Here is a 26,146-nt window from a genome sequence, read left to right on the forward strand (position 1 = left end):
TGATTCACATAGATTTTATTGACACATCATCATTATTTAACATTAGTGCTTTGTTGTTTTTTTACATTTAGAGAGACAGTATAACATACTGGTTAAGGTGCAAATTCTGGAACCAGACTGCCTAGGTTTGAATTTTGACTCATCTATTTATTACCTGTGAGATGTTGGCAAATTATTTAATATCTGTGTCTGAGTTTCTTTATCTGTAAAACATGGCGATAATAGCACCTACCTCAAGTGTTTAATGAGACTTATATAACTTAATGTATGTGAAGTGTTAATGTATTTATATAACCAAGTGCTAGGTATGTGTTAGCTGTTGTTATAGTTGTTACTATTTATGCGGCATTTTATGATGTGAAAACTTTTTTGCATTTACTTTGGTCAGAGTAAAATTTTTGTGTTTCTTGTAGGTAGCTTAGATTTTTGGTTTGCCCACAGACTGCTTTTCCCTTCTTGCCCACCTGTGATCTCCCTTCACTATCTGTGTACAGTTAGTTTATCACCGACTGGCTAATCCTGGAGTCATCTTCACCTGTCTTGCCCTAGAATATTATGCCTCTGGCCAACTGGTTAAAACCCTGCTTCTGGATTCAAGTTAATGTATATCATTTAAATATCAGCTTTATAGAGATGTAATTCACATTCCTTAAAATTTGCTCTTTTAAAAAAAATTATTTATAAAGTGTATAACTTATTTCTCCTTGATAATTAAAAGATGAATGATCTTCTGGTTTTGAAGACATTGAACTTTAAAGTAACAGACTCTAAGGCAAGGTTATTGTATATCTAAATTATTGTGTAAATCCTGGATTTCATCTCATTACACCTGGGGCAGGAACTGTATATTCTATGTAGCCTTTTATTGCTAACATTTTTGCCTTACATTTTTTGTATTAAACACATAGGCACAGCTTCTTCAACCAAGCGGAGCACTTCTACAGGTAATAAAGAATCCAGTTCTACTAGAGAAAGATTACGTGAACGTACCCGATTAAACCAGAGCAAAAAACTACCTTCTGCAGGTCAGGGAGCTAATGACGTGGCATTGGCCAAACGTTCCCGCAGTCGAACTGCTACAGAATGTGACGTTCGTATGAGCAAGTCTAAGTCAGACAATCAGATCAGTGACAGAGCTGCTTTGGAGGCCAAAGTGAAGGATCTTCTCACACTGGCAAAAACTAAAGATGTAGAAATTTTACATTTGAGAAATGAACTGCGAGACATGCGTGCCCAGCTGGGCATTAATGAGGACCATTCTGAGGGTGATGAAAAATCTGAGAAGGAAACCATTATGGCTCACCAGCCGACTGATGTGGAGTCCACTTTATTGCAGTTGCAGGAACAGAATACTGCCATCCGTGAAGAACTCAACCAGCTGAAAAATGAAAACAGAATGTTAAAGGACAGGTTGAATGCATTGGGCTTTTCCCTAGAGCAGAGGTTAGACAATTCTGAAAAACTGTTTGGCTATCAGTCCCTGAGCCCAGAAATCACCCCTGGTAACCAGAGCGATGGAGGAGGAACTCTGACTTCTTCAGTGGAAGGCTCTGCCCCTGGCTCAGTGGAGGATCTCTTGAGTCAGGATGAAAATACACTAATGGACCATCAGCACAGTAACTCCATGGACAATCTAGACAGCGAGTGCAGTGAGGTCTACCAGCCCCTCACATCAAGCGATGATGCACTGGATGCACCATCCTCCTCAGAGTCGGAAGGCATCCCCAGCATAGAGCGCTCCCGGAAGGGGAGCAGTGGGAACGCCAGTGAAGTGTCGGTGGCTTGCCTGACTGAACGGATACACCAGATGGAAGAGAACCAACACAGTACAAGTGAGGAACTCCAGGCAACCCTGCAAGAGCTAGCTGATTTACAGCAGATTACCCAAGAACTGAATAGTGAAAACGAAAGGCTTGGAGAAGAGAAGGTTATTCTGATGGAGTCTTTATGTCAGCAGAGCGATAAGTTGGAACACTTTAGTCGACAGATTGAATACTTCCGCTCTCTTCTAGATGAGCATCACATTTCTTATGTCATAGATGAAGATGTAAAAAGTGGGCGCTATATGGAATTAGAGCAACGTTACATGGACCTCGCTGAGAATGCCCGTTTTGAACGGGAGCAGCTTCTTGGTGTCCAGCAGCATTTAAGCAATACTTTGAAAATGGCAGAACAGGACAACAAGGAAGCTCAAGAAATGATAGGGGCACTCAAAGAACGCAGTCACCATATGGAGCGAATTATTGAGTCTGAGCAGAAAGGAAAAGCAGCCTTGGCAGCCACGTTAGAGGAGTACAAAGCCACCGTGGCCAGTGACCAGATAGAGATGAATCGCCTGAAGGCCCAGCTGGAGAATGAAAAGCAGAAAGTAGCAGAGCTGTATTCTATCCATAACTCTGGAGACAAATCTGATATTCAGGACCTCCTGGAGAGTGTCAGGCTGGACAAAGAAAAAGCAGAGACTTTGGCTAGTAGCTTGCAGGAAGATCTGGCTCATACCCGAAATGATGCCAATCGATTACAGGATGCCATTGCTAAGGTATTGTTTAAATAGATTAAAATGTTCCGGACAGCATTAGGCAGCTGCCATGCACAGTGTTTACTGAGAACCAGGGTTCTGGTTTGGTTTGGTGTGTTATTAGCTTTTTTATAAAGCTGATATTTTAAAAACTTGAGAATGATTTCCTTTTATTGGAATACAGTGAAAAGTATTCTTAAGATAATCTCACTTTCTCTCACTTGTATTTTGTTTCTATTTTCCTGCCTGTGAGAGGATGTGGCTGGTATTACAGCTAAAACCAGAATTTGTCCCTAGTTCTGAGTATGCCTATGGAGCGGGTCGTGAAATTTTACCTCCCCCTACCTCATCTCAAATCTGTTCTGGTGTACTATAGGTGGAGAGTCAGTATTCCAGTCTGTAGCATCAGCAGTGCATGTTTCCTCTTCTCCTGCTATAGAAATAGTTTTTCAAATAGAAATCTGTTGAGAGTTAAAAAATATTTTTGGCATATAGAGGCTCCTGTTTATCCGAGGCCTGTGATTTATTGCTGGCAGGGACCTTAGTGATTATCCATCCAGCCCCTTGTTTTACATGCATGCAGCATAATAGTGAGGACTCAGTTGGAACTGCTACCCAGTGCCGCTGGCATTCTGGCCAGGGATCTGTACCCCATGTGGTTGCTGATGAACTGTTTATTTCCATGAGTTATCTAGTTATTCTAGCTTACATTGTATTTGTTTGTTATTTTAGTGCAATGATTTTAAAATAAATTTTAATATATCTTTGGCCAAAATGTAAATAATTTAGGTTTTAGGGTTTTTTTAGTGATCACTTTTACAGTTACAGTTTAGGAGATTTGTATTATTTCTTGGCACATGTATGTTGAGAGGCTACTGTGAACTCATATAATACTTTTTATAAAAACACTATTTGAGCATTGTTTTTCCCTTTTTCAGTTTGATACTGGAACCGTCACAAATATGACACTATTTTTGTTAGGACAACATGTTATTTATCAAACGTACTTGCTTTCAGTCCAAACTTTGGAGAAACGAAAATTTCCAAAGTTTCCTTGTAAATAATCTGATTAAGTTCAATGATACATCAATATAATTTCAGTCAGTGTTACAGCAACAGTTTACATTTAAGCATATTATATAAAATCTTACCATGGAGTGCTTTTTCATACTTTTTAACAGTTACTATACAGGTTGTTTTAGTTTATCCATAGTGCCTCACACTTAGTTCCCCTCAGAAACTGTGTGTACCTCAATTCTGGAACTTACCTTAGAACAACTCTTAACTTTTCTAAATCTACACCATCAATTTTATATAGGTAGAGGATGAATACCGAGCCTTCCAAGAAGAAGCTAAGAAACAAATTGAAGATTTGAATATGACGTTAGAAAAATTAAGATCAGACCTGGATGAAAAAGAAACAGAAAGGAGTGACATGAAAGAAACCATCTTTGAACTTGAAGATGAAGTAGAACAACATCGTGCTGTGAAACTTCATGACAACCTCATTATTTCTGATTTAGAGAGTAAGTGATAAGAACTTTTCATTCTTGTTTGTCTTACTCTTTTAAACGTGGGGATAATTTGCATTTAGTAATAAAATAGGGCTAGGCACAGTGGCTCGTGTCTGTAATTCCAGCACTTTGAGAGTTCAACACCGAACCAGGCCAGGCACAGTGGCTCACGCCTGTAATCCCAGCACCTTGGGAGGCCAAGGCAGGCAGATCACTTGAGTTCAGGAGTTTGAGACCAGCCTGGCCAACATGGTGAAACCCCGTATCTACTAAAAATACAAACATTAGCTGGGTGTGATGGCAGGTGCCTGTAGTCCCAGCTCCTTGGGAGGCTGAGGTGAGAGGATGGCTTGAACCCAGGAGGCAGAGGCTACAGTGAGCTGAGATTGTGCCAGTGCACTTAAGCCTGGGCGACAGAGTGAGACTCTATCTCAAAACAGAGAAGAAAAAGTCACAGATTGATCCTGTGTCCATGGTAACTGCCTGGCAATATCAGCATGATTGATGGGATATAACCAGAGTGAGAATGGATTATTTTTTGTCAGAGAATAATAGGGTTCATAATCAATAATGGGACTCAAAGGTTATGAACCCATTGTTAAATGGGTAGGGCAGTGCCCGGAGTTGTTCAGAACAAAATTGGTCTAATAACATTGAACAGCAGTTTGCCTGATCTCTAGAATAAAAATAGCATTGTAAAAATTGAATTATAATTTGTAATTTAAAAATAGGAAGATCATAGTAGTAGTTCTTTTCCTTGGTAGACTTGAATGTTGCTTTTGAGTTGAAGACAGTAGATGGCAGTGTCTCCCACAGGAGGAACACTGAAGAGGAAGGAAACTGCCGTTAGATGTTCGAGAGTCGAAGAGTAATGCTGCTTTCTTGTGTGACCACAAATCATGGTAGATGGCAGTTTTGCAAACTAGTCTTCACAACAAGAACTTAAGCACAAATTCCTTTGTTTCCAGGAAAAAAAAATACATTCCGTTTCAGAAGTAAAAATATAGACATGATTGTAAAGATTGTAAAGTTTAAATCAAATCCCTACAGACACTTTTAGTGCACTTTATTCTGTCTGAATATTTCCACTGGCTGCCACTTTCCCTTTTATTTAAAAGGATTTATTTATTTATTTATAAGAGATGACAATAGTAAAAATGTAGTGCCAGGGGGCAGAAGAACACCTTTTAAAGAACAGTGATTATGTGAATTCTGTGCCCATGAATGAAAAGGTCAATAAAGAGAAAAAGAGCAAAAGAATGAATGCAACTTGAGGATTTACTATCAGTCTAAGATGATCATGTAGCTTAAAATGTTACTTGAGAATCAGGATGCCAAATGTTAAAAGTGAACTGTCCTGAGATTTGCTGTCATTTGTCTTGCGTACATTATGTTTAACAATAAGTAGATGTGTCGTGTCCTTTGTGACAAGAAAAAGAAAACAAGTTTTAGCACATTTCAAGAGAAATTATGCTCCTAACATTTTTTGTTTGCTTGCCTGTTTTTTGTTGCTTGTTTGCTTTTTTGAGATGAAGTTTCACTTTTCTTTCCCAGGCTGGAGTGCAATGGCACCATCTTGGCTCACTGCAACCTCTGCCCCCTGGGTTCAAGCAATTCTCCTGCCTCAGCCTCCTGCGTAGCTGGGATTACAGGCACCTGCCACCACAGCCAGCTAATTTTTTATTTTTAGTGGAGACGGGGTTTCACCACGTTGGCCAGGCTGGTCTCGAACTCCTGACCTCAGGTGATCGGCAGATACTACAGGCCTGAGCCACCACTCCTGACTGCCTGTTTTGATTGTGAAATATTTGTTGCATATAAATGGATACAATGTAAATGAAAGGTGTAACTCTTAGTGTTTTCAACATTAGAAATTTTTCAGCTTTTATCCTTACTCCTCATCTATGTCCAAAACCCTGAATTTGTCTATGTATGAGGTCTCAAGGAACCGAGTTCCCATGATGATTCCAGAGCCATGCTTGCCTCCAGAGATAAGGATCAGGGCATTAGACTCGCCTACTCAGCTTGGTGTCTGCTTTACCCAAACCAGATTAGATTTGACCCTTAGTTTGCAGATTGAGTCTGAAGTAGCTAATATATGAGACAGGCTTTAAAGTTTAATCTTTTGCTTATGAAGTCATCTACCTTTGTTGTCTCAACACAAGACTAGCCTTTCTGTCTCTAAGAGGATGAAGATTATATCTTTTTCCTTTCCTTTACATCTTAAGCACTTAGAAAAAAGCCTGGTACAAAGTTGGTACATATGACACATTTATAGAATTAAAGAGTAAATTTTGAACCTTTTTATTTCACAGGACCTGACTTTGTTACACAGTTTGGGGGCAATGAATGAGAGCAAGTTAACTACTGGCTACCAGAATTGCTGCTGCCACCAATGTTTAATCTCATTTATTTCTGATCCAGCTTTAGAAAATACAGCATTATTATTTATTTGTAATAATTATTATTTCACGTATAATTGTTATAAATATTCTAGGCTCTATGTTGTTAAAGTGAATTCATGCCACTTAAAAATATCAGAATACTAGCCAGGTGCGGTGACTCATGCTTGTAATCCTAGCACTTTGGGAGGCCAAGGCAGGTGGATCATGAGGTCAGGAGTTCAAGACCAGCCTGGCCAAGATGGTGAAACCCCCGTCTGTACTGCAAATACAAAAATTAGCTGGACGTGGTGGCAGGCGCCTGTAATCCCAGCTCCACAGGAAGCTGAGGCAGGAGAATCGCTTGAAGCCAGGGGGCAGAGGTTTCAGTGAGCTGAAATCACGCCACTGCACTCCAGCCTGGGCAACAGATTGAGACTATGTCTCAAAAAAAAAAGAAAAAAAACCCAAAAATATCAGAACACACACATATACCAACATCAAATGTAAAGCATAATGAGCCATGTAAGAAAAAACATCAGCATACTCATACTTTCGGGTCTTGATTAAAAGCCAATAAATTGTTAGCTAGAGGAAGAATTTTTTTATTATATGTGTCATTGCAAGCAAGTGTTCACTATGCCTGAGTTCCTGCTACTAAGTATAAGGAATGGGAGAGAATCTTATTTACCCAGAAACACTAATGTCTATAGTTACTTTGTCCCTAACGATAAATTGTTAAGTTCTATCAATAGGATACTTATTTAAAAAAAGAAAAATCCTAGGTAATGATTTCAGCATTGCTTTTTATTACTGCTACCATCAGCTGGCACATTTATATATTTATTACTTTTTTTTTTTTTTTTTTTGCCGTCAATAAGAAATTTACTTGTTTTAAAAAAAATCCAAATGCTGGCATTGTCCAGAAAAATTTAACAGGTTTATTTATAATTATTATAAAGTTGAACCACTGAAACTTGTTCACTGAAACATTTTAACTTGCATTAATGCTTTATGCTTCTGCATTTATATTAAAAATTCACACACAAGTAAAAATAGAAAAACTGCCAATACCTGATTTCTGTCCCCTATTTTTCCACTCGCAATCATATACTTAGGTACCTTTTGACCCCATGGGAAAAAATTACCTAATGTTCAGAACTACCAATAACAGGAAGAAGAGATTTTTTTTTTTTTGAGAATGAAATGTTTCCCATCATAGTGGATTCTTAAGCACGTTCTCCACGTATGCGGTGTGCTAGCTGGATGTCTTTTGGCATAATTGTTATGCGTTTGGCATGGATAGCACACAGGTTAGTGTTTTCAAAAAGGCCAACCAGATAGGCCTCACTTGCCTCCTGCAAAGCACCGATAGCTGCGCTCTGGAAGCGCAGATCTGTTTTAGAGTCCTGAGCAATTTCTTGCACCAGACGCTGGAAGGGAAGTTTGCGAATCAGAAGTTCAGTGGACTTCTGATAACCTCTAATTTCACGGAACGCCAGAGTACCAGGCCTGTAACGATGAGGTTTCTTCACCCCTCCTGTAGAGGGCGCACTCTTGCGAGCGGCTTTTGTAGCCAGTTGTTTCCTGGGTGCTTTACCACCTGTCGATTTGCGGGCAGTCTGCTTGGTACGAGCCATGGTGCAGAGACCTCCTTACTTACCCCCCTTCTCCTTTGGCTGGAGCTCGGCGAGCGAGAGGCAGCACTGGCGTTGGAGAGCGACGGCCTATTCCATTTTTAAGATACCATTATTCCAACTACTGAGTCTGTGAGGTCATCACATGGCTTCTTCTGCCTTTGAAGTGTTTTTAGTCTAGTGGTCGAGACAGGTGTGTCAAGAGATGTGGTAATGTTGGCAGCAACATGGTACAAGGCTGCGTAAGACACAGTTGGAACACAGAGAACAGCCAGTGATCTACTGGGGTGGGGCTGTAGGTGAATCAGGGTAAAGGATTTGCCACCAGTTGTGTAAGTACCCTTCTTGTCCTTAACCAAAAAGTGATTCGTTCCTGAGCTGTCAAAGTAATCAGCCGTGAGCGGTTTACTTAGTGGCAGCTATCAGCATAGCACCCTCCTAAGGCATTTCTCTCTTATGCTTGGATTTTAGAGTAGAACCTCCAAAGAGAAGGTGACTTCCCTTTATGTTTCTGGTTCCAGGGAGACTAGCCTGTGCTACACTTTCATCTTTGTATCCTCACTCTGTCTAGAATGGTACTTTGCATCTTATTGGTGTTCACTGAATGCTTTTAGAGTGAATGAAATTGTTGTAAGAAAATTCACATTAAGGCCGGGCGCGGTGGCTCAAGCCTGTAATCCCAGCACTTTGGGAGGCTGAGACGGGCAGATCACGAGGTCAGGAGATCGAGACCATCCTGGCTAACACGATGAAACCCCGTCTCTACTAAAAATACAAAAAAACTAGCCGGGCGAGGTGGCGGGCGCCTGTAGTCCCAGCTACTCCGGAGGCTGAGGCAGGAGAATGGCGTAAACCCGGGAGGCGGAGCTTGCAGTGAGCTGAGATCCGGCCACTGCACTCCAGCCGGGGCAACAGAGCAAGACTCCATCTCAAAAAAAAAAGAAAATTCACATTATGGGATAATTTGAGGAATTATTGATTTACTTTATAAATATATTCTTTATTTTTTAAAAAGATTTTTATAGGATTAATTTAAACAGCAGCTACCCTGGGTATTATATTTTTTACTAATTTTGATTTTACTAATTCACTTCTGGAATTTATTCCAGCGTGTAAGGAAAGACATGCTTATATAAATACTGCAGATTAACAATGTTTATGATTCAAAGTTCGTATTTTAGTCACAGTCAATATTGTTTTGACTGGTTATGTACCAACAAAGTGAATTTCTAACGGTTTTACTTTTTGTTTCAAAATTAAGATACTGTGGAAGGAAGTGATTTAGAAATTGTGATTTTTTAACTTGATATTTTCCAAAGAAAGTAATATTGGTTATTACTTGGATTGCACATTTTTTCTATTAAAGTTTTGTATTAAAATTTTTTTGTAGTTTTTGGACAGGATAACTTTTTTCGAATGTCATATGTAAGTACCCCTTTTCTTTGTATTATTCTTCTGAACTTTGTTGTGAGAATAGATATTTAAACTTTGGTGATCTTTTCAGATACAGTTAAAAAACTCCAGGACCAAAAGCACGACATGGAAAGAGAAATAAAGACACTCCACAGAAGACTTCGGGTAGGATAAATCTTCATATATTAGCTTGTTAGAAAACAGTTTTCTGAAATTTGAGGTGTAGTCATTGATCATGTTATCATTCATCTTAAGCTTTGGATACAATGATAATACTGGCCCCATTGGGTTTTGGGCAGAAAGCAAATGCTGTCATTTCAGATTGGGATTGGTGCTAGATTTGGGGTACAAGAATGTACTATAGGTTGAGTATCCCTAACTAGACATTCTGAAATCTAAAATATTCCAAAATTTGTAGCTCTTGGAGTGATGGCATGATGCTCAGAGGAAATGCTTATTGGAACATTTTGGGTTTTGGATTTTCAGCTTTGGGATGCTTAGCTGTTAAGTATAGTGCAAATATTCCAAAATCCAAAAAATCTTAAATCTGAAATGCTTTTGGGTAGGTGATACTCGACCTGTAGAAATTTATGGTTAGGTAATTTTAGAAAGATAGATTTGGGGAAAAAGTGCTCTATTTTGTAAAGAAAGGTTGTTAGCTTTTGATTATAAGGTGCCCCAAACTAGTCTGTTTTCATACATTTTGTGGCAGTGATCTGTCTTGCCAATAGCAATGCAGCCATGATGCAGGGAGTGGGGAGAAAGCTACTCAGTCGTTTGGGTCATACCACAGTTGCTCAGGCTGCTTTCATGGTGTAAGAAAATTGCTTTAGGGGTGAGGAGGGCATGGGGCTCAGGCATGGCCCAGCTGTGGCTCTGAGGGAGGTGAGTCCCAGGGAGACTTCCCCACCCGGCCACACCCACATCCTCCATGACTGTGGGAAGCAACAGACCACGTAGTTCCTTACCGCGTCTTTGTATAGTTTTGCCTGCCTATATTGAGTTTAGTGTTTTTCTTCTGGCTTCCTCTTCCTTTTCTTTTGATTTTTTTTTTTCCTGTTAGGTTTTGATGTCAGGATATTTATAGTTTTTCACTGTATGGTTCACATACCATTATATACCTTCTTATGCTTTTCAGAGGTAAAGATCCATAAATTCTGGATGATGTTTATTTTCATAAGAACTGCTTTGAAACTTGCATGAAGAAGGGAAGCTTGACACTATTTTCATTAATATCTATTGAGCACTCTGAGTACTTGATGCCTCAGTAGGCAGATCAGCTGGAAAATCTTTTCCTTATTAAGAACAAGTTCACTAATAATAGTTGCATTGCCTGTTAGAAATAGATAATAGCAATTCTCTGGGATTAAAAAAATGAATCATCATTTGGAAGCATTAGTGTGTTACAGCAATCCAATCATAAACAAATTTTATTGCTTTTAAATACATCTTGATTGCTCTCTTTTGGAAATAAAAAGTTAGTTTTTTAATATAGGAAGAATCTGCGGAATGGCGGCAGTTTCAGGCTGATCTTCAGACTGCAGTAGTCATTGCAAATGACATTAAATCTGAAGCCCAAGAGGAGATTGGTGATCTAAAGCGCCGGTTACATGAGGCTCAAGAAAAAAATGAGAAACTCACAAAAGAATTGGAGGAAATAAAGTCACGCAAGTATGTTCTGAGAAACCAGTTGTGTACTTATGTTTTGGTAGAGAACATTTAAATCCCAATTTTTGATGTATTATGGAAAAAATGTGGAGTTTGATACTTACTGAGTTTGGATCTGATGGAAGTTACTCAGCTTTTCTGGGCCTCATTTTATGGCACATGTGAATTAGTGCAGTCCATGTGGATCTTTCAGAGTTGTCAGTATCAGTGATCCACAACTCTGAAGGGAGTGAGGATGGTCTCTCACATGATTCTCCTTTCCCCGAGCCCCACAGTCCAGCCCTGTTAGTTTTCTTTAGATTATAGCCTCATGACTAAGGATGTGGACTCCGGAGACAGATATTCTTGGCTCGTGTCCAGCTCTGCCTCTTACTAGCTGTAATCTTGGTTAGGAATCTTGACTTCCCTGAGCCTCAGTTTTCTCATCTTTAAAATGACACAATACTACCTGCTTTACAGTGTTGTCATAAGGATTAAATAAGATAAGTGCTCAGGGCAATGGTCAGTATACTTTAGCTAGTATTTTTGGAGACCCAAGTAAAGAATGCAAAGTGAGTTTCTCTCTGTCACTCACTTGAGGAATTTTCACTTGTTTTATCTTATAATCAAATGAATCTCCACAGTAGTTTTTTTTTTCCCCATGTAACATAGACATCATTGGAAACTGATGAAAATTATTAGATGAAATGACATTTGTGGCATGCTCTGAGCTCCACAGTGAAATTCCATCTAAGAGTGGGGGATAGTATTTTTGTATTTGAGGTTATTACTAAGAATTTGATTATTCCTTAGTTTGAGTAGTTATTAAGTAGGCATAGGAAGAAATTTAGAAAACTAACAGTATATCTTTAAAAAATGGTCTTATTATTGCCTTGCTCTGTGAATGGCTCAGAGGAAAGTATTGCTAAGCATTTTTCATTGGATTCCTTAAGCAGAACATAGAATGAGACAGATTATTATTTCTCTATTAGTATAAAACATGTATTACATTACTTTTTTCTTTGTATTATTAAATGAATAACATATCAGAAATGCTTCATTCTATAGTTATCCTGAGTGAATGAAATTCTACTGTTAAAGTTTCATTCCTTTGGATCTCAAAAATTCATAAGACTTTGAGACACATGTTTTTAAAATGCCTTCTGAAAGAGGTAGCATCTTGTAGGGCAGTGGTTCTCAGAGTAAGGCCTGCAGATTCCTGGATGTCCCTAAGGCCCTTTAGGTAGTCTGTGAGGTCAAACTGTCTTCATAATACCATCACATTGTTTGCCCTATTCACGGTGTTGACTTCTAAACTGTTAGAGAAAAGCAAGTGTAAACTGTTGATGAACCAGGATCTTGGCAATAAATTGCACTTATAGTCATTATACTCTTCACCACCACATACTTGCATTTTTTTTTTTAAATGCAGGTTTCACTTAAAGATGTCCTTGGTAAAACCGTAAAGTATGAATTTTACTACATCCCGGTCCTTGAGTACACTCTTTAGCGTCCTGTGTGACAAAATGGGAAGTACAGAAAAAGCACTTCTGCTTAATCTGCTGTATACTCAAGACTATACTGAAGAGTGAGGTCACATTGAGGAAAATGCTGTGATTAGTTTGAGCTGCTTTCTTTTTTCCTTGAATGCCATTTTTTTACTTGAGAATGACAGACAAACTGTGGATGATTCAGACTTTGGTATTATTTGATGGATATTTTGTGAAAATAGTTAAGACAGCCTATCACTGAAAGGAAAACAACAGACAGTATTCATTGCCAGTGATAAAATGTGGGCTTTCAAGTGAATGTTAGGATTTGGGAAAACTTGTTATTTACCATTGGTGAGTTTGACAGCTTCTCATAAAGTGTCTTCTGATGAGATCATTACGACTTAAAAAAAAATGTGTAATGACAGCATTTAGAAAATCTGTAAGTAAAACAGTGTTTTCCTTACAGCCAGTCTATGATGTTAAACAAGATTGATGAGTGGATTTTAGTGGACAGAATAGGAAAAGTTCACTTATATGGTTTCAGATTCCACATTGGAGCTAACTTTAAAGTTACTACTTGTTGCATTTTAGTGCAGTTATCAAATAAGAACAGCTACAGTTACCTAAAAGGGCTATTAAAATCTTCCCTTTTCCACCTACCTTATCTATGTAAGACTTGCTTTTTTTCATATTAAAATAGGTTCAATACAGAAGAAATGAGAGTTTAGCCGTGTTCTCTTAAGCCAGACATTAAAGAGATGATTTAAAAATGCAAAGCACTGTTACTCTTCTTACTAATTTTGTTTTGTTTTGTTTTGGAAAGCATAGTTATTTTTCATAAAAATATATTAAGCCCTGTATTTATTTTAGTTTTAGATGAATTAAATATTTTTATATATTCTTAGTTTTAATGTAATGGAAGACAGCTCTTATAAACAAAAGGTTTTTGGGGTCCTTACTCATTTTTAGGAGTAGAAAGGGGTTGTAAGACCAAAAAGTTTGATAATCACTGTTATAGATTCTTTATTAAAAGTTCTAATCAGCCGGGTGCAGTGGCTCACACCTGTAGTCCTAGCACTTTGGGAAGCCTAGGTGAGCAGATCACCTGAAGTCGGGAGTTTGAGACCAGCCTGACCAACATGGAGAAACCGTGTCTCTACTAAAAATACAAAATCAGCCGGGCGTGGTGGCGCATACCTGTAATCCCAGCTACTCGGGAGGCTGAGGCAGGAGAATCACTTGAACCCAAGAGGCGGAGGTTGTGGTGATCTGAGAGCACGTCATTGCACTCCAGCCTGGGCGACAAGAGGGAGACTCCATCTCAAAAAAAAAAGAAAGTTCTAATCATGACAGCTAAATGACCTTACGATCTTGTGGTACATCTTGAGGCAGAATACTGTCAGAAGGCCAAATGGCCACCAAAGACGAATTTTTCCTAAGGACTGGCTTAATTTTTATTCACATACTTGATAGTTATGTGACATGTACAAGCTCTGCAATTGTAATCTCATTCCAGATGAAAGAATTCTGTGTTAGTCAGTGTAGTGAATTCAGAATGGGCCAGAAATGAAATGGAATTGATTTTTTCAGATGACTCAGGATGCATCACATCACCCTGAGCTTCTAGGGGACTCATGTTACTAATATGGGTCTAGGCCTTTTTTTTTTTTTTTCCCTTTGTAGAATTCTATTTGAAGACTACACCACTTGCCTTGTTCTTATTTTTATTTTTTTAAAGAGTGTGGGCTTTGGTTTCATTTCTTTGTATTTCCATATCTAAGCATGACATACTAGCTAGAACCAGTATAAATTAATATTATACTACTATAAATTAATATTATACAGTATCATGTACTGGTGAACCTCCGGACTCCTAAGAAGGGCCTTCTTGGCAGCACAGGACCTGGAGAGTCTCAGCTCTGAGCCAGTCTACCTCCTATTTTACTGCTAATTGATTACTGATGTCCTTACCTTACACTTACTCAGATGAAAATGGAATTTGATGGTTGTTTAACTTACTTAGGATAACCTGATATAAAAATTTCAGTACCATTTCCTGGTATTTACCAAGCAAATGAGAACATTGGACCAGGTAATCTACTAAGCTCAACTGATACAGTTTTTTAAACTGATAGTTTTTAATGCTTTTCAGCTGGGAGGGGAAAATGTATATGTTCTAGTACCTGTGTAAAAATGCTCTGATTTCAATATTATTTTCAGGCAGGAGGAGGAGCGAGGCCGAGTATACAACTACATGAATGCTGTTGAGAGAGATTTGGCAGCCTTAAGGCAGGGAATGGGACTGAGTAGAAGGTCCTCGACTTCCTCAGAGCCAACTCCTACAGTAAAAACCCTCATCAAGTCCTTTGACAGTGCGTCTCAAGGTAATTAATTTCTCCTGCATTGTGCCAACTGCATGTGGTTGTGTTTACTTACCTTATATTCTCTGGTTTAATTTGATATTCTTTACTGTCTTACTCTTAGTCCCATTAACTTTCATATAGTATTAATGCACTAGACTTAACAGAAGGTGATATTTAATAGGTTTGAGATCTCTTCAGCTTCGGAGGTGTTAGTCTCCGACAGAAGCCTTAATCCCATGCAGAGATGTGTCTTCTCACCCTCGGTGGATCACACACATTCCTGTAACTTTAAGTATGTTCTCTATGCCTAAGAACTTCCAGATGTATAACTTTAGCTCTTCCCTTCCTCTGAACTCCTCAGTCATATCTATCCGGATGCCTACTTGACATGAACCCTCAGGTGTCTCCTGGACATCTAACGTCCAAAAAGCAAACTCTTGTCTGCTGTCTTCAGCCTTCTCCCGGTGCATAAATGGCAGCATCACTCCACCCAGTTACTTAAGCCAAAAGTCTGGGGATCTTCCTTAAATTCTTGTTCTTTCTTACTGCTACATCTAGTCTATTACTAGCAAATCCTGTTGATACAGCCTACGTCATGGATGTCTTTGCTCTGTCTTCTCTCCATCTCTAGCGGCACAAGCTTTAGTTCAAGCCACCATCAATCACTAATGTCAGTAACCTCCAAATTAAATCTCCCTTTTTCATCCCATGATAGAAAGATCTTTTCTTGTTTAAAATCCTTTAGTTGCTTATTAGAGTTGAAACAAAATTCAGATACCCAAATGCCTCCATGGTCTGACCCCTGCCTAGTCTTTGCCACAGTTGAACCACTCTTCCCCCACTCACTATAGTCCTACATGGCATTTCAGGTTCTGAATCAAGCCGGGCTTTCTTTCATACAAGCTCTAGAAGGCTTACTCTCCCCACTTTCAAATGACTGACTTTTTTTCATCTAACTTCCTCAGCCCTGGGAAAGGAAAAGGGATGTGGTGTTTTCGAACAATTAATTGTAATATGTCCTAAAGCTTAAATTTTTGTCTAGAAATTCTTTAAACTTTATTAACAGGCTACTAGAATCTGTATTCTGTGATTATACACAAATGAGTTCTCATTGACTTAAAAACACAGCAAAAGTCACATATATAGTCCTACACACTGTTGGTATAGACATTCTGGAGGACTGTTAGGCAATACCTTCCAGTTTAAAATGCCATGTTCATAGACTCTGAAGTTGTTATACTTAGTACTGGCACAAGTATTATGTATAAAATGGTATTATATATAAAAAACTCTTTATATGTATACATACACAGTATGTATACCATTGTTTGGAAAAATGGAACACCTAGAAATCGCTTAAATGCCTATTAAAAGAATTAAGACAATTATGACCAATTAATACAGTAAAATACTATGCATATTTCAATAAGGATGACATAGATCTCAAAGTACTGATGTTGAAACATGTCTGTGATCCTTTATTCAAATGTGCCACCTGAGCAGTCGCTTTGTGCACTGCAGTCCTTTATAGTAAGTTGCAGGCCAGTACATATATATAGATATATGTATATATCTATATATACCTGTGTGTGTGTGTGCATATGTATGTATATAATGTGGGTGGTCTTGTTTTTTTAAGGTACGTAGATAGCTAAGTGTGTTTGCATTTAAAGTGTAAGAAAGATGTACTCAGAACTGTTGTTAGTGGCCACCTCTGGGTAGTATGATGGGGTAAGATGAAAGGAGAACTTTAAAATATATATGCTTTGAACTGACAAGTGCCTGTAGTTCCAACTACTTAGGAGGCCAAGGCAGTAGCATGCTATCACTGCACCTGCTAATAGCCACTGTACTCTAGCCTGGACAACAGAGCAAGACTTTGTCTCTGAAGAATAAAATATATATATGTTTTGAAAATCAAAATGATAATGGAATGTCTACATTAAATTAAAATTATACATCTATTCAAAATGTTAATAAAGCATGCTTTAATGCACAAAACTGCTTCATAGTAAAGTTTTTTAAAAGCCTTATATGTTATTTTATAATAAAATATATGTAAATGACCTAGCAATTCCACTCCTAATTATACATTCAAAAGAACTGAAAATAGATAATCAGACAAATACAGTCCCTGACTTAACGATGCTTTAACTTTTGATTTTTTGACTTTACAATAGTGCCAGTAATACACATTCAGTACAGGTTTCAGTAAATTACATGAGATATTCAACACAGCCTATTTAGTATAAAATAGGCTTCATGTTAGATGATTTTACCTAACTGTAGGCTAATGTAAATGTTCTGATCTTGTTTAAGGTAGGCTAGGTTAAGCTGAGATGTTTGGGAGGTTAGGTGTATCAAATGCATTTTTGACTTGCTTATGATGGTTTTATCAGGACATAACTCCATCATAAATTGAGAAACATCTGTGCTTGTACATCAGTGTTCTTAGCAGTTCTGCTCACAATAGCTAATGGATGGAAGCAACCCAAGTATCCATGCATTCAATGAATGGATAAACAAAATGTGGTATATTCATACAATGGAATACTGTTCAGCCACAAGAAGGAATGAAGTAGTAACACATACTTTAACATGGATGAATCTTTACAACATTATGTTAATTGAAGGAAGTGAGATACAACAGGTCACATATTGTAAGATTCCATTTATGTTAAATATTCACACTACATCAATCCATAGAGACAGAAAGCAGATTGCCAGAGGCTGGCGGGACAGTGGGTAGAAAGTGACTGTTGGGATACTAGGTTTTATTTTGGAATGATGAAAATGTTTTGGAACTAGGTAGAGGTGATGGTTGCATAATATTGTGAATGTACTAAATGCCACCGAACTGTACATTTTTAAATGGTTAACATTATGTTTTGTGAATTTTATCTCAGTAAAGAATACATCTAAAGATACCAATTCTAAATATAAGTAAATAGATTTGTGTTTATATTGGCCGCATTAAAAAAGTCTACAGTGATCTGCTTCATCTTGCCACACTGTGTGATAGGCCTGAGTTCATTCTGTATCCCATTTTTAGTTTAATTCAGCATCAAATGAAGAATCATTTTTGCAGCCTTTACCAGAATCTGTGCTATACTCAACTGTCTAGAAATTAATAAATTCTAAAAACATAAACTACTTTTCAGCAGTTTATTCTAGAGAGAGAGAGACTGATATGCCAACAAGTGATTCCACATCCCCGCGTTAAATACAAATCAGAAAATATATGTAACGTGATGGACTCTGCAGGAGGATTTGAGGAAAGACAAGCAGGAGTTCCTCATTCTTTTGTTTAATATGCAACTATTGAACATCCTTTACCTGTCAGGCTTCTTACCTGATATAGTTATGTAAATACTCCTCTTGGGTTTTAATACTTGAATTTCATTGCTTTATGGAGCATTTTAGCTTATAACAAAATGTTATTTATAATTAAATAACAAAAACGAAATGACTACCATAACATGGGTTAGAAATAAGCGTGACTACTCTACGGATGCAAATAATTCACCTGATGGGAGGAAAAGCACCTGTGTGCTAAGACACAGCTACAAGTGTTCAGCAGAGGCCAGACATCAGCCAAGACAGTGTCCAGGGGGGTTTGAGAGCGTTTGGTAATCAGGCGAGTCCTTAAGTGGAGACTAGTTAAGCTTCCACTGTACAGTGACATTATTTCCCTTTTTGTTTGTTGTTTTTGTAGTACCAAACCCTGCTGCAGCTGCAATTCCTCGAACGCCCCTGAGCCCAAGTCCTATGAAAACCCCTCCTGCAGCAGCTGTGTCCCCTATGCAGGTGAGTGCCTGGAACCACAGGAGGCTCTTATGGCCTCAGAATCTGAAAGTTGAGGCCTTTTCTTCACGCTCATTTACACCTATATTCGTTGGGTAAATGACTACCTCAGCAGGGATGTATCTAGAATTTGTTTCCTAAAATACTGTAAATATCTTTAATTGAGATAAATTATGTAAGTGTAAATTGTGTTATTCTGATAGACTCTAATTATGATAGCTAACAACAGTTGAACACTTGCTATGTGTTCTACACTGTTCTGAATGCTTTATAATGTTAGCTCATTTAATCCTTACAACTCTTGGGTATTAGGTGCTGTTCTTACCTGTATTTTTCACATGTGGTAACTGAGGCCCAGAAAGGTTAAGTAACTTGCCGAGGTTCAGCAATTAAGTGGTAGAGCTGGGGTTCAGAGCTAGGCTGTCTGGATTCAGTGGCTTTAGTCACTACACTAAGACACAGAGATGTCTGTGAGTAGAGTGTGTGGTTGCCATGTCTCAGCCTTACTGCATAGCAAATCACTTCAGAACTTAGTGGCTTGAAAGAACAATTTTATTAGTTTTTACATTTCTCTGAGTTGACTAGGCAATTCTTTGCTGGCTTTCCTGGGCTCATTCCTGCAGTTGAATTCACAGAGAGGATGGGATGGGGCCTGGGCTCAGCAGGATTCCTGGGCCGCTTTCTCCATGTGATTTGTCTTCTCAGGCTCCTTCACAACATGGTATCTCCAGCTCCAGGAGACTGAAAATGGAAGTTAGCAAAGCCTCTGAAGACCTAAGCTTGGAAGTTGGACGGTGACACTTCTGTCCTGCTATTTTAATCCAAGCAAGTCACAGGGCAGCTGCGATTCAGAGTGGAAGGGGTGCACAAGGCATGAATTCAGAGAAGCGAGATTCATGAGGGCTGTTTTGTAACAGGTCCAGCACAGGTCATTATTGATACATTAGAAACAAGTTTCAAAAGTTGCTCCTCTGTGCCATTGGGGAATACAGATGAGAAGCGGGGCAGAGGGCTTTTCGGTAGCGCTCAAGAGGCCCCTCATTGTGCATTTTATTCAGCCGCTTTTGGACAGTATAGCTGAGGCGGAGTATTTCCACATAGGTGAGAGTAGCCAAAGGAAACATGGCCTAACCCCCATTATCCTGTGATACAGTGTAGCCCCGGCTGCACCTCTTCCCTAAAATAATGGTGCTGGGGAGCATTTTCATTTCCAGTTGAGACATTTGTACTGTGTTTACTAGCATGCTCCTTTTGCATTTATATTGTTGTGAGTTAGTGGCTTTGCATTTGCATGTATATACAAGATGTTATGTCTTTTTTTTTTTCCCGAGATGGGGTCTCACTCTGTCACCCAGGTTGGAATGTGGTGGCATGATCTTGGCTCACTGCACAACCTCTGCCTCTCAGGCCCAACCAGTCCTCCCACGTCAGCCTCCCAAGTAGCTGGTACCACAGGCGTGTACCACTCATACCTGGCTGTTTTCTGTGTTTTTGGTAAAGACAGGGTTCTGCCATGTTGCCCAGGCTGGTCTTGAGCTCCTGAGCTCAGGCAATCCACCTGCCTGGTCCTCCCAAAGTGCTGGGATTACAGGCATGAGCCACCATGCCTGGCATTATGTCATAATTTAAAAAGAAGGGAAGGGAATACCGTATTCCACCAATTTAATGACTTTTTTTTTTTTTTTTTGAGACGGAGTCTCACTCGGTTGCCCTAACTGGAGTGAAGTGGCATAATTTCGGCTCACTGCAACCTCCACCTCCTGGGTTCAAGTGATTCTCGTGCCTCAGCCTCCAAGTAGCCGGGATTACAGGTGTGCACCACCACACCCAGCTAATTTTTGTATTTTCAGTAGAACAGGATTTTAACCATGTTGGCCAGGCTGGTCTCAAATTCCTGACCTCAAGCAATATGCCCACCTCAGCCTTCCAAAGTGCTGGGATTACAGGCGTGAGCCACTGTGCCTAGCTGATTTAATGCTTTTTTATGTGCTCCCTACTAATCAAACTTCATCTAAAATTCTGAAATACAGATAAAAGCAAAATAAAGATGCCAAATGTAATAAACTTTAAATAAGATGAACTTTCTTTAAGTGGTGTTTATCAGTTGATGTTTAATGTACAAAGTGTCACTTTGTAAATCTTTGTAAAGTTAGGAGGTGAAAAATATTTCTATAAGTTGCAAAAAACTAATACTTAGGAGCTACATTCAGTAGCTTTTTAGTACATGATTAGTTAGTACAGTGCTTCTCAAACCTAATTGTATATAAAAATCATGCGGAGAGTTTTTAAGCACATAAAATTGCCAGACCTCATCCTGGTAAACCAGAATCTCTGGGGACTGGGGCCCAAGATTGGGATTGTTAGTTTTTCAAAACTCCCTAGGTAGGAATTCTACTCCTACCTATGTGGGAGTAATAGGCTGGATTATTCTGCCATCACAAACAACTATTAATAGATGGACAAAATATAGGAAGCAATTATTTTCAGACGTTGTACATAACTGTGATCCCTGAACAAAAATTTTAAAATGAGGTAAGTCCTACTGCGGCTCACAGTATTTTCCTGGAGGCAGTTTCCCGATGGTGGTGCAGGGAAGATGAACCTACATGGAACAGGGAAGAGAAAAACAATTGGATCTGAGTAGACACAAATCAACATTCGAGGAGAATGAGACTGCTCGAATTTGCAGGGCAGATACTTGGAGGAGGGAGCTGCATGGAGAAAGGAGTATAGAAACCTGCATAGGCATCCCTTTGAGTCTTTGTCTGAATACCAGTCTGTACCTGCATTGGGTGAAACCCCACAAGGCTGGGCAAGAATAATTTTCCAGAAACAATTTCCAGGAACAGGGAGCTATCAGGCAAACACTTCTGGTAGTTTCCCTAGGGCAGGAAATCTTTTGAGTTCCCACCAGCCGCTGTGGAGACACCTCTTTGAATAGATGGCATTCAGTATAGACTCCTAAAGGACCACATCTGAAAGTATCATAGAACTAAATAGCCTCAGAGTAAATACTATTCTAGATCTGCCCTAAAAGATCTTTTAAAATAAGATGCAGAAGGACCAAGGAGGTCCCTAAGTAGCTGTAGTAGGCAGCCTCTAAAATGTTCCCCAGTGATCCCCAGTTAGTGGTAGTTGTTCCTTGTGCAATTTACTCTTGTTGAGTGTTGGCTGCAGCTTGTGATTTGCTTCCAGTGAATATGGCAAAGCAAAAGAAGTGGTAGGATAAGGTTATCACTTCTAAAATACAGTTATAAAAAGCTTTGCTTCTGCCTTGAATGCTCCTCTTGCTATCACTTAGAGCCAGTTACTCTGGGGAAACCCAGTTCCCATGTTGTGAGCCAGCCCTGTGGAGGGGCCCACATTAGGAAGTGTGGAAACAGATCTCCTGAAGCTTGCCAGCAGCCACGTAGATGAGCTTGGAGGCAGATCTTCCTCCAGTCGATCCTCGAGATAACTGCAGCCCTGCTGACAACTTGATTGCCTCCTTGTGCTAGACCTTGAGCCAGAGGCACTCCGCTAAGCTTTCTGACCCACAGAAACTATGAGATCATAAATGGATTGTTTTAAGCTACTAAAGATTTGGAGTAATTTGTCATGCAGCATAGATAACTAATACAGTAGCGTACTTATTTGCCAAAGTAATAATTTTTAAAGGAACACAGCAAAATATAAGGCTCCATAGTGTAAAATACATAATCTGGCATGCAATAAAAAATTAGTAGACAATGAAGAAGCAGGAAAATGTCACCTGTAACCAGGGGAAAAATCAGTCAATAGATACAGACTTAGAACGGATAGAAATGATAGGATTAGCATGCAGCAATGTAAATATGATCTCTGTGCTTGAGTATGTGAAGGGAAGCATGCACAGATGAAGAGAGAAGTGAAAGATATGAAAAAGAATAGAAGAAGGCCAGGTGTGGTGGCTCACATCTGTAATCCCAGCATTTTGGGAGGCCGAGGCAGGCGGATCACCTGAGGTCAGGAGTTCAAGACCAGCCTGGCCAGCATGGCAAAACCCCGTCTCTACTAAAACTACAAAAAAAATTAGACAGGCACGGCGGTGTGTGCCTGTAATCCCAGCTACTCAGGAGGCTGAGTCAGGAGAATCGCTTGAACCCAGGAGGCGGAGGATGCAGTGAGCTGAGATTGTGCCATTGCACTCCAGCCTGGGTGACAGAGCAGGACTCCGTCTCAAAAACAAACAAAAAAAAACGAATAGAGGAAAAGATCAGTATATTTGAGGACATAGCAGTAGAATCTTCCATAATGAGTAACAGAGAGGAAAAAAGGCTGGGGAAAAAAATGAACAGAGTCCCCGACTTGTGGGATTAAATTAAGTGGTCCTACATACCTGAAATTGGAGCCCAAGAAAAAAAGGCAAGTTGGGGGGCAGAGTGAGAATTGTGTCTGAAAAAACATTTGCAGAAATAGGCCAGGCGCAGTGGCTCTCACGCCTGTAATTCCAGCACTTTGGGAGGCCGATGTAGGCAGATCACCCGAGCTCAGGAGTTCGAAACCAGCCTGGGCAACGTGGTGAAACCCTGTCTCTACTAAAAATACAAAAAATCAGCCAGGCATGGTGGTGTGTGCCTGTAATCCCAGCTACTCAGGAGGCTGAGGCAGGAGAATCACTTTAACCTGGGAGGCAGAGGTTGCAGTGAGCTGAGATCACACCACTGCACTCCAGCCTGGGCGACAGAGGGAGACTCCATCTTAAAAAATTTAAAAAAAAATTTTTTTTTTGAAGAAATAATAGCCAAAATCCACCCAAATTTGTTGGAAATTATATACTCATAGATCCAAGAAAATTAGGAAGCTAAAGCAAGATAAGCATATATAAATATACAAATCATCCCCATGTCTAGTAAGGCATTGCTGAAAAACAGTGATAAGAATTTCTTAAGGACAGGCAGGTAAGAATAATCACAGACTTCTAGTTAGAAACTGTGCAAGTCAGAAGACAACAAAATGGTTGGGGGTTTTTTTATTTGTTTGTTTTTGTTTTTGAGATAGAAGTTCTGTTGCCCAGGCTGGAATGCAGTGGCGTGACCTTGGCTCACTGCAACTTCTGCCTCCTGGGTTCAAGTGATTCTCCTGCCTCAGCCTCCTGAGTAACTGGGACTACAGGTGCGTGCCAGGGCACGTGGCTAATTTTTGTATTTTTAGTACAAACATGGGATTTCTCCATGTTGCCCAGGCTGGTCTCAAACTCCTGGACTCCAGTGATTGACCTGCCTCAGCCTCCCAAAGTGAGCCACTGTGCCCAGCCCAAAATGGCATCTTCAAATGCCAAAAGAAAAACCCTGTCAACTTAGAATTCTATATATTAACAAAAAGATAAAATTAAAATTTTTTAGACAAACAAAAGCTGAGGGAATTCATTATCCACAGACAGTTGGGAGACAGTGAATTAGAAGTATATGGGACTTTGCTGTACTATCTTTACAACTTCCTGGGAGTCCATAATTGTTTCAGAATAAAAGTTTAAAATAAAAAGTCTTCCCACATAGAAAATTCCAGGCCCAGGTGGTTTTACTAGTGAATTGAATCAATCCTTTGTGGGAGAAATAATTCCAGTTGTATATAGTCTTTCAGAAAACAGAAGAGTAAAAGGACTTTCCAGTTCATTTTAGGAAGCTAGCATTACCTGATAGCAAAACTAGACAAAGACATTGCAAAAAAAGAAAACTGCCAGCCAATATTCCTCGTGATTATAGATGGTTATAGAGGCAATTTAAAAGCACACATTAACAAAACTGAATCCAGGAATATATAAAAATGATAATTCATCATTGCCAAGTGTGATGTATCCCAGGGGTGCAAGGTTAAAATTTGCCTCAACACAATAAAAGAGGAAAAAAAAAAAAAAAATCATTAATCTCAACATCTTTAGATGTTGACAAAATTTGTCAAAATTTGACAAAATTTTACATCTGTTCATAGTAAAACTCTTTAGCAAACTAGAAATAGGAGACCTGTGGGAACTCCACAGCTAATCTGGTGACTAATCTGGTGACTGAATGCTTTCCCACTAGGATCAGGAGCAAGGTAAGGATACCGACTCTCACCACTTTTGTTCAGCATTTTGCTGGCGCTCTTGCCTGTGCAGTTGCATAAGACCAAAAAAAAAAAAAAAGAAAAGAAAAGAAAAAAAGAAAAAAAAGAAAGCATACATGTTTGGAAAGGGTAAAGTAAAACTGTCACTGTTTGCAGATAACATGATCATTTATGTAGAAAATCCTAAGGAGTCCACACAGAAGCTTTTTGAGTTAAGCAGTGTCAAGGTTTACACGAAGTCCTATACAAAAGTTATTTGTTTTTCTCTACATTAGCATGAATAATTGGAAATTGAAGTACTTAACAATAAATATAATGAAATGTATGCACAACCTGTGCAATGAAAACAATAAAATATTGCTGAGAGAAATTGAATAAATGGAAAGCGATGTCATTTATAGATTGGAAGACTCAATATTGTTAATATCTTGTAGTAGTCCTTTAAATTGGTCTGTGGATTCAACACAATACCAATTAAAAGAGCAGTGCTCTTTGGGTAGAAATTGACATGGTAGTATTAAATTCATATGGAAATGCAAGATCCCTGAATATTCAAAATGTTGGGGTCAGGGGATACGGGTGGAGGTCAAATTTGGAGGACTTGTACTACCTGATTTCAACATTAGATCAGTAGAACAGAGACTTCAGAAGTAGGCCAGTTGATTTTCTACAAAGATACCAAAGTAATTCAATCGGTAAGGAATAGTCTTTTGAAGAAAACATTCTGAAATGACTAGATAACTGTATAGAAAAGAAATAACCTCAGCCCGGACCTCATGAAATACACAAAAATTGAAATGGCCTATCGACTTAAATGTGAAAGCTAAAACTACAATTTTTACGTGAGAACGTGAGAGAAAATCTTCATAACCTTTAAGACTGCAAAGATTTATTAAGATGTAAAAAAGCATGAACTATAAAAGCAAGTTGATAAATTGGGCATCAAAACTTAAAACTTCTCTGAAAGACATTAAGAAAATTAAAAAGCAAGCTACAGACTAGGGAGAATATATTCATAATACATTTACCTAACAAAAAAGATTTACATTCGGTAAGAAGACAAACAACCCAGTAAATAGTGGGTATAAGATTTGAAAAGGTCCTTCCAGGAGAAGAATTACAAATGGCCAATGGTACATGAAAAGATGATCAACATCATTAGTCATCAGGAAAATGGAAATTAAATCCACAATGAGATTCTATTCTATATTATTCCTAATGGCCAAAATCTGAAAGGTTGATGAGCTGAAGTGTGGCCGGAATGTGGAGAAGCTGGACTTCGTCCACATTTCTGGTGGGAATATGAAATGAAT

At 39.0% G+C, this 26,146-nt stretch overlaps 2 protein-coding genes across 2 annotated transcripts in view; one reads left to right on the top strand and one right to left on the bottom strand.

Annotated features, from left to right (window-relative positions):
• The first annotated feature begins 909 nt into the window (after window positions 1-909).
• SPECC1L (sperm antigen with calponin homology and coiled-coil domains 1 like) overlaps window positions 910-26,146 on the top strand; it is a 94,663-nt gene continuing 69,426 nt past the window's right edge. The window contains exons 1-6 of the mRNA XM_023197830.2: window positions 910-2,539; window positions 3,837-4,044; window positions 9,555-9,628; window positions 10,959-11,134; window positions 14,824-14,987; window positions 18,682-18,773. Coding sequence (XP_023053598.1) covers window positions 1,097-2,539; window positions 3,837-4,044; window positions 9,555-9,628; window positions 10,959-11,134; window positions 14,824-14,987; window positions 18,682-18,773 — 2,157 coding nt within the window. The 5' untranslated portion in view covers window positions 910-1,096. The remainder of the gene's footprint in view (window positions 2,540-3,836; window positions 4,045-9,554; window positions 9,629-10,958; window positions 11,135-14,823; window positions 14,988-18,681; window positions 18,774-26,146) is intronic.
• LOC111530556 (histone H3.3-like) lies at window positions 7,612-8,053 on the bottom strand. Its single transcript, XM_026449416.2, has one exon. The coding sequence runs from the start codon at window positions 8,051-8,053 to the stop codon at window positions 7,643-7,645; it is 411 nt and encodes a 136-aa protein (XP_026305201.1). The 3' UTR covers window positions 7,612-7,642.

Source organism: Piliocolobus tephrosceles, chromosome 19 (assembly GCF_002776525.5).
Source record: "Piliocolobus tephrosceles isolate RC106 chromosome 19, ASM277652v3, whole genome shotgun sequence".
Lineage (NCBI taxonomy): Eukaryota > Metazoa > Chordata > Mammalia > Primates > Cercopithecidae > Piliocolobus > Piliocolobus tephrosceles.

Coding starts and splice junctions, on each gene's coding strand:
- LOC111530556 (XM_026449416.2), bottom strand. CDS start 8,053: ATGGCTCGTACCAAGCAGACTGCCCGCAAATCGACAGGTGGTAAAGCA.